This window comes from Zea mays, chromosome 10 (assembly GCF_902167145.1).
Source record: "Zea mays cultivar B73 chromosome 10, Zm-B73-REFERENCE-NAM-5.0, whole genome shotgun sequence".
Taxonomy (NCBI): domain Eukaryota; kingdom Viridiplantae; phylum Streptophyta; class Magnoliopsida; order Poales; family Poaceae; genus Zea; species Zea mays.
This window is the reverse complement of record NC_050105.1, coordinates 11,672,940-11,682,012: the sequence shown is the minus strand read 5'-3', so window position 1 is coordinate 11,682,012 and position 9,073 is coordinate 11,672,940. Positions and strand designations below refer to the sequence as shown.

Here is a 9,073-nt window from a genome sequence, read left to right as displayed (position 1 = left end):
TTTATTGATACCCAATGCCTTGTCTTATCTATTTTTGGGGGGCAGTTAATTGAATGCATCAAAGGGGAATGAAATAAATGCAGTGTGCTTACTGTGTTAGGAATTCGACTTACTTTAAAAGATCTCTAACTTCAGAAGAAAGGTTTAAATGCCTATAAGGACCTCATTACTACAGGATTGAACAAGGTCGGTTTACTTCATACATAGAGCACATATACTCCATCTTTAAAGTATATGATTTCACCTCTTCCTTTTGCATATCCACATACAACTACAAGCAAAAACTGAGTAGCTGATATTCCTTGATGTCATCACCACCCGTGGCCACCAAACAATTGCACCTGCACTCCTCCAGCCAAGCTGGATTCAGAGCGATGAAGCAATTCAAAGGCAATACATCTAACCGTGTCGTCACAGTTGCCTCGTTAGTTCAGGGAAATCGCTTAGCCGACCAAAGCCACTAACTAAGACAGGAAGTCGATAGGGAACCTAGCATCGCTAAATGAGCAACCAAAAAAGCTGACCTCAAATGCCGTCGTGTAAGAGCAGTTTTTATTGGGAAAAAGGAAATGGATAGCGATAAGTTGCAGAGGCACATAGAGATGCAATACCAAGGAGGAATTAGTCATCGCCATAAGTTGGGATGGATGTCTTGATTCAGTCGTTTTCTTTTCTTTGTAGAAGTTTTCGCAACCTCTGCAGCAGCTTTCAAGAACTTGCAAATGGAACAAACGACGTGGAGTTGGTGTGCAGGTGCGTGCGTGGAGGGAGGATGGGGATGGGGACGGGGATGGGAGGACTCACCGGTGCCGATGACGACTCGAGCTCCCTGCAAGGTGCAGACGCGCCGTTGTGGAGGTCGACGACGCGGGGGGCGATAGGCTGGCGATCGCCCAGGGCATTTCGTCTACCCCCAACGACAACGCCTTCCCCTGGACCTTGCGACCCCGAGCCGCTTCCTCCGCGTCAGCTTCAGGGTGACACCGTGGAACAACGCCGTCACCCCCAACTTCGAGGTCGGCTTAGAGGAGAGCGGGTAGGTGGTTGAGGCCGACTCCAGTGGTGCCTTGCTGCTCCTAGATCCTATCGCAAGGGGGGGGATGACGACACGGGTCGATGGCACGGGGGTGGGGATGATGACGCGACGGAGGTCACGGCGGGCGTCGAGCGGGACGACGAGGACGGGGGTGGGGATGACGACACGGCGGAGGTCGACGACGAGGACGGGGGTGGGGAAGACAACACGGCAGGTCGCGAACGCCGATCGAAGATAGCTTGGGCTCCATGCCGCACCGGTGGATAGGGACTGAGGAGGGGAGCGCGCCGCGTTTGCCGACCCCGCGCGTGCCTTTACTCCGTTTGTCTCTCGTAGGAAGGCAGTGGGGCGGGGCGAGGATGGGGGCACGACAGCCCTGGATTGCCGGCGAGGGGCGAGGGCATGGAATGGCGCCTTTCATCGAGTTTGAGCGGGGCGAGCCTGAGGATGGCGGAGGCGGACGCGGAGGATCCCTGAATGGCGCCCTCCATTCATGGAGAGCGAGGTGGAGGCGGAGAGCGAGGCGGAGACGGAGGCGAGGATGTCGGGGGCGGGCGCCGCTGCGAGATTGGGGGGGGGGGGCGAGGGCGGAGCCGTGGTGCCTGTGGACGCCCTCCATATCAACATATAGAGTAGTAGAGATTATTCAATTCACCAAAAACCATTTAGGCCTAGATGCACTTTGTGAATACAAGGTTAATAATGAGTGTGTGTTTATTAATATGGCTGGCAGGTTGAGAGAGAGGACGTGGTAGGGTCGGTGAATGACGTGTCGGCGCAAACTCGTTGGAGCAATCGCCAAAGCAGCAAGAGCGACGAGCCCAAACCTTTTCACCCCTCGTCGTCCTCGGCTAATCCGCCGCGCCTCCGATACTCCCAAGGCAGCGCTCTCCTCGTGCTGCGAAAGCAGCAGCAGCAAGCGAGTAGTCACCACCATCTCAAATCTTCCCCTCCACGCTCCCTTTCCCTTCCTCTACCTCCCCTACCCCGCCGCCCCGCAATGGCCGGCCTCCTCCACCTCCAGTCCACGCTTCTACCCTCGGCATCCGCTCTCCGCCGCCGCGCGGGCGCGCCGGTGCCCTGTTCGTCCCGCCGCCGATGCCGGGTCGAGGCCAAGATCCGGGAGATCTTCATGCCGGCGCTCAGCTCCACCATGACCGAGGGCAAGATTGTCTCCTGGACGGCCGCCGAGGGCGACCGCCTCTCCAAGGGCGACCCCGTCGTCGTCGTCGAGTCCGACAAGGCTGACATGGACGTCGAGACCTTCCACGACGGCTTCCTCGCCGCCGTCCTCGTGCCCGCGGGCGAGTCAGCGCCCGTCGGCTCCGCCATCGCGCTGCTTGCCGAGTCCGAGGAGGAGATCCCGGTCGCGCAGTCACAGGCGGCCTCCTTCTCCTCCAGCTCCCCCTCGCCTCCGCCTCCGCAAGAAACTGCTCAAGAAGCATCCCCTTCGCCGCCGCCACCTCCTCCCTCGGCGCCGGTGGCAGTCTCTGCTCCCGCGCTACCTTCGCCAGCAACACAAGGCGGGGGACGTGTTGTTGCTTCACCCTACGCCAAGAAGCTCGCCAAGGACCTCGGCGTTGATCTTTTCTCTGTCACGGGGTCAGGCCCCGGCGGGCGAATTGTAGCCAAGGATGTCGAGGCTGCCCTTGCTGCGCCCAAGAAGGCCGCACCAGTGACTGCTGCACGGCCGGATGTGCCATTGGGGTCGACAGTACCATTCACGACAATGCAGGGTGCTGTCAGCAAGAACATGGTGGAGAGTCTTGCTGTCCCGACCTTCAGGGTTGGGTACACCATCACGACTGATGCCCTCGATCAGCTCTACAAAAAAGTGAGATCTTTTCACAATCTTTAGGACCAATGTTTTATGAATTTGATGATTGGATAAATGGGTAATCCTTTTTTGCAGATTAAGTCAAAGGGGGTTACAATGACAGCACTGTTGGCTAAGGCGACGGCAATGGCTCTGGTTCAGCATCCTGTGGTGAACTGCAGCTGCAGGGATGGAAAGAGCTTCACATACAACAAAAGTATAAACATTGCTGTGGCAGTGGCCATAGATGGTGGGTTGATTACACCGGTTCTTCAAGATGCTGATAAGGTCAAACACTTTACCATGCACGATGAATGCTGATTTTTGATAATTTTTTTTAAAAATAAATGGTTACCTGGTGGTTTATGCAGCTTGACATTTATTCATTGTCAAGGAAATGGAAGGAGTTGGTTGATAAGGCGCGAGCAAAGCAGCTGCAGCCCCATGAGTACAACTCTGGTATTTCTTTGCCTCATACACAAATCTGAATATGCAGCACATTCTTGCATACCTTTTCTAATACTCTGAGTAAGATGTGGTCGATGCTACATATTTCTTTGATACCGTTTAACCTAGCTATGTTAGGTATAAGGTCAAAAAATGGTGCAATCCTCTGTGTTTGTATGTTTTGTGACTCATCAGGTATGGTACCCTGACAAATCGTACAATTACCAGGATACATATGAAACCCTTCATTATCTGTAGTAACACTAAATACAGTTTCGTTTCATTTAACTTACTTCAGACCTGTATAGAGGTGTAGTTCCCTTCTGTAGTAGGTCAACCTGATTCTTAAGCTTTTTCGTATAAAACATTGAATTGGAGATTTGGAGCTGTCTTGGAATATTTTACATCATTACTTTATATGAGTGCAATTCTCTTCATGTGGAGAGGAAAGGGATTGCCTGCTACAAATTGCTTATGACTACCTGAATATGTTTGTATATGCATGTTGTTATAAGTTTCTTAATTGGACAATATTTTGTTCCTGGCAAACATATAGAACAGAACATGGTGATTGGTATTGACGTTAAGGATGTTGCTGTTTATTATAATTATAATTTCCCTATCATGTAAGTCCTATGATATCCATTACATGGTCTGATTTTAGATAATTTGTTAGGAATGTTCAAAGTTTTCTTTATGCTTCTAGTCTAATCAATCTCTTCTCCTAATTCAATCACAATTTTGTTAAGAGTCTTACAAGGCTAGAAGTGTTTCTCCTAGCTGTGACTTCTGTGCTTTTCTTGGATGTGGCCTTCTGATAATATAATCTAGGAGTTTGGCCAAATAATAATAAGTTAACTTCAGTTCTATGAATATGATAGTAATATGCTGCTATCAACACATGCTCCATACTAGAAGTATCTTTTGTGGAGGGCAGTTATGCAACGAGACATGCCATCTCACTTGTAAAGTTAAGAAAACTAAGATAGCATCAAATTAATTGTTAGTTTGCACAAGATTTTTAAACAGGCCCAGCAACATGCATTTTAGTACTTTTTTTTGGCATTGTGCCTTCAAGGTTTTGGAGTATAGACTGATAGTTTGCTATGATTTTTTCAAATTTTCTTTTATCTAATGTTCCTGGCTTGGAGTGAGCCTCTTCACAGGAGACCAGAACTTTCTGGAGTAAATATTTAGTTGTTATTATGAATATGGAGGGTAGAGGTAGACCACATAAATACTGAAATGGTTTGTATTAGCTTTAACAAATGGACAATTTTTTTTTGGAGCATTTAAACCTATATAGATATGTGTAACTGTGTTTCCTTGTTTTGTTTCTAGTTTAAAATCCCAACACCTTGCTCCAGAGGTTCACATGAAAATCCTTGTGTCTTTGCTGTAGTGTCTTGTTTGCATTTTCATTGGGAGATGTCAGATGTGTACAGATAATGCCATGGTTTGCTTCCAGAAATTATATATATATGGCTGTTATATTTAGCAGAATTTACTCTTTCCATGAAATAAATAAATTGTGATGCACTTTATTGTTTGCCAATACTTTTATGGAGTATAATGCTTTTTCTTCTGTGCACTCTTTTGCGTAAATGGAATATCCAGCATGTCAATTTTTCTCGACCACACAGGAGAGCAGCATATCATTGTATTAAGAAGAAAAAGGGGTTTCAAACCCATACAAATACAACACAAACCCCACTCAAGCAAAATGAGAACTTAAAAAGCCAGTGCACCCCCTTAATTAGACAGAAATAAAATCAAACTTTAAAACCAAAATCATGAAAATACCATTCCTTTTTGAATTACTTTCCTGATAAAAATACCATGTTTGAATTTCTGAAATTAAAAACATGAAATAAGGATAAGGAGTTATACATTTGATTCACGTCCTATTCCTTTGACATGTATTGATGTTTTAGTTTAGTCCTGTGTTGTCTCACATTTTCTTAGCTAAAATTTTGACAAATTGATTAAGTTCCTACATCATCTAATATCTAGTGCTATTTTTGTTGATTTTCTAGTGCTATGGTTAGGATGCAATATTTTTTTTTATTTGTTTGTTGGGTCAACACGAAACTTGCTAACATGAACTAAAATTAATGTTCCATGTAATTAATTTAGGTGACGAAATGAACTAAAAATGGCATGGAACACAACTAATTTACTGACCCATAAAACATCATTGGGTATCTACTTGTCCTTGACAGCCAGATTAGAAGAGATGACCAGAAAAGGTTTCAATTCTTTAGTAATTTTGGGAGCTTGGTCCGTGTGGAAACACAGGAATGCTTGTGTCTTCCAAAGAGTTTCTCCGGATGTTGGTGTTGTGTTGAGGGCTGCTAAAGAGGAGCCCTTCTGGTGGTCTTTAGCCGGAGCTAAGGGCATCACCTTCCTCCAGGCACCAGAACCCCTAGGACCCCTGGGTTAGAGTGGGTGTGGCGTGTGTGTGAGGGTCTGCTGCCTGTTCTAGGTGTTCAGCAGCATGTTTTGAGTGGGTTGGGTGTGTGGTGGGGATTCTTTACACCTTTCTTCTTCTTAATACAAATGGTACGCAGCTCTCCTGCGTATTCGAGAAAAAAACAGCCTCTTGGCGGTAACCACATGAAACATGCATAATATGGTGACCATGTTATTTGTGTATGCTAAGAACAGCTCATGTTCATTTTGCAGGCACCTTTACTCTTTCGAATCTTGGTATGTTTGGAGTTGATAGGTTCGATGCAATACTGCCACCTGGAACTGTAAGATGGACAATTTATTTTATTCTCCATTTCTATTTTAATGCAATTCTGCATACCCTACTGAAATATCCGGGTTACTGAAAACAGGGCGCAATCATGGCCGTCGGTGCATCAGAACCGACAGTTGTTGGTACAAAAGACGGTAGAATCGGGATCAAGAGCCAAATGCAGGTAAGTTTGTTGTGCCTGGTGGAACACGTCCCTTCGCACCAACTATTTTCGCTTGATGATTTTTCTTTTTGCTTGATTTGATAATTTCATTCACCTGATCAATACATGTAGGTAAATGTTACCGCTGATCATCGGGTTATTTATGGAGCTGACCTTGCCGCTTTTCTGCAAACACTTGCTAAGATAATTGAGGATCCCAAGGATCTTACATTTTAAAAGTTCCTGAGTGATTGTTTTTCCTTGAGCCAATCACAATTGGGTGCTTCTCACCCATAGTAGATTTGTAGTATGTCTTAATGTGAATTAGTTGATTTAAGCTATCATCAATGTCAGCATCAGGTAACTTTACCTGCTGGTTGGTTATCTTACCATCATTGGTTTGTTTTTCAATAAATTCTTTTCTTTTATCTTTCTTCTTCATTCAGATAGGTGGGTAAGGATGTGTGTATTCATCATTTTACCTGAGTTTTCATGGACATTTGATTTTGTTTAGCTTAACAATGTACCATGACCTTGGGTACAAGGAATGAAATGCACCTTGTACTTGTACCACCCTGTGGTTGATTTCACATGCCTGTCAAACAGAAATACGGTTGATGCCCTTGCAAGTGTGTCAACGTGAAATCTTCAGGGAGATCTGTAAAAAACGGGCCACACATCTGTTTGTTTTACATGTGAAGGAGACGGACCATGATTCGTCCCAACCACTCCCATGATGCCAAGGCTGTAGAGTATCGGATATCCTGGCCTGTTGTACATTCCTGGGACAGCTCAAGATCGCGTCCTCCATTTTTTCCGCAGAAAGCATTCCTGTTTCAGCTCGTTGTACTCTTCGTCTTCTCTACTTGAAGGATCCTATTAGGTGGCATGTCCTGCGTCTTGCTTGCTGGAATGGGCCATCCTGATATCCTGTCCGCCATTGTAGTGGAAGCGAAGCAAGCCACAATAATAAAACCCCTCCAGCAGCTCTTGTTCTTGCCGCCTCTGTCGTGGCCTTCAGCAGCAGCGGCATGGCGTCGGACCGTGGAGAGGTCGACACCTCCCGTGCCTTCCGGTCCGTCAAGGAGGCGGTCGCTGTGTTCGGAGAGCGCATCCTTGTCAGGGAAGCCCAGTTGAGGGCAAACGGTGGTGCGCATGGCGGCTGTCGTGTTGGCAAGGAGTTCAACTCCAGGGTGAATGCTGTCGCCATTGCCGCCTCTGACGTGAAGCTGCCTAACCGGAGCGACGGCGTCATGGAAAGCCACAGCAACTCCAAGCCAAGTGTTGTCAATGTCACCTGCAATGCCAAGGAAGAGCACAGTAGTTGCAGCAGCAAGCCTGCTGCTCCAAGCCTACCGCCGGTGCCCGTGCCAAGGCCGCCGGTTGCAGAAGACGTGCCGATGTACCTGGTCCCCTCCTCGCCGCCGTTCTTCGCGTCGTCGCCTTCGCTGGCCAACGACGACGGCGACGACGACGAGCAAGAGCGCAAGGCAGCCGACCTCGTCGTGATTAGCGCCATCAGGAGGCTGGAGGACGAGGCGGCCAGGACGAGGCAGGAGGTGGCGCGGCTCAAGAGGAGGCTGGCCGAGATGGAGCTGTCCATGGCGACCCTGAACGCGAAGCTCCACCGCGCGCTCTCCAAGGTGGCGCACATGGAGGCGGACAACGCGGCGGCGGCGCGCGCCAGCATCGGCCGCGACATGGCGCTGGCGGTCTCGGCCGAGCGCCCGCGCCGCGCCCCCACCAGCAGGCCGCAGCTGGGCCACCTGCTGAGGCTGGGCGTGGGCGAGCAGGCCGACAGGGAGGCGCAGGCGCTTGTGTCCGGCTCCGGCTCCGGCGGCGGCTGGGCGGTGGCGCCAGCGAGGAGGAAGGCGCAGAAGCAGAAGCCCATCGTGCCGCTGGTTGTTCCGCTCGTTAATGGCGTGCTCTTCTCCAAGAAGAGGAGGACGAAGGACAAGGAGAGCGTGTACATGAAGGAGCTTTACAGCTTGCTTAGGCTGAGTTGATCAAATTTAAGGCTGCCATGCTAAATCTGTGGATGTACTTGTGCACAATCGTTCATAATCATGTGCACGGACGTTATCTACCTACACACTAATTTTTACTATTTGTTTCTATAGTTTCTGTGACTACATGTGGATCGTGCAGTGCGAGGCTGCAATTTGTACATTAATAATGTAAATCTAGCATTAGTGCTTATTTTTTTAATGTTGAAATCAACAACTTATTCCTTTGGAAATTAACAATTCATATTCCTTGAAATGCACCGATATGCTATTTATAGGGTGTATCCTCAAATGCCGCTCCCTAGTTTTCAGTTACATTTCCAACATCCTCACATACATGTTCACAAAAACAACGACGCCAACAAAGATCAAATTTTTTTGGGTAACCATTTTTTTATTTGCCTTTTTTTTTGTGAACATCTGCATCCAAAGGACAGTAGACACAAAATCGATTGTCCGGTGATCATCTGATCTTGGATGAAACAGCGTCCCTGGTCGCGCGCGCAGTTCATGATCAGGCTCTTGTCATTATTCCCTGTGATCTGAGCGGTGGTGATCTCTATTTGATCATTGGTCCCGATCGAGAGGATCGATGGGACCGCCGCAGAGGCAGCGGCCGGAGCAGGCGCGGCCGGCGGGCAGCGCGTGCGTGTGGGTGGTGGTCGTGGTCCTGCTCCTCGCCGTGCTGGCCGGCGGCGGGTGCCTGGCGCTCTACGTGACGCTGCCGCCGTCCGAGGTGCCGCAGTGGCTGCCGGCCGCCGGGCTGGCGCTCGTCGCGCTGCCGTGGGCGTTCTGGATCGCCACGTGCGCGTACCGCTGCTGCCGCTCGGCGGACGCGGCGGCGGCGGCTCCAGCGGTGGCC

General features: G+C 48.9%; 2 protein-coding genes across 2 annotated transcripts; both read left to right on the top strand.

Moving 5' to 3' along the window:
- Window positions 1–1,892: 1,892 nt before the first annotated feature.
- On the top strand, window positions 1,893–6,777 carry LOC100274483 (dihydrolipoamide acetyl transferase). The gene is made up of 6 exons (NM_001148842.1): window positions 1,893–2,870; window positions 2,949–3,140; window positions 3,224–3,311; window positions 5,985–6,055; window positions 6,143–6,226; window positions 6,338–6,777. The coding sequence occupies exons 1-6, from the start codon at window positions 2,037–2,039 to the stop codon at window positions 6,440–6,442; spliced, it is 1,374 nt and encodes a 457-aa protein (NP_001142314.1). The 5' UTR covers window positions 1,893–2,036; the 3' UTR covers window positions 6,443–6,777.
- Window positions 6,778–7,212: 435 nt separating this feature from the next.
- On the top strand, window positions 7,213–8,322 carry LOC100277797 (uncharacterized). The gene has a single exon (NM_001151276.1). The coding sequence runs from the start codon at window positions 7,237–7,239 to the stop codon at window positions 8,209–8,211; it is 975 nt and encodes a 324-aa protein (NP_001144748.1). The 5' UTR covers window positions 7,213–7,236; the 3' UTR covers window positions 8,212–8,322.
- The last annotated feature ends 751 nt before the right edge of the window (window positions 8,323–9,073 follow it).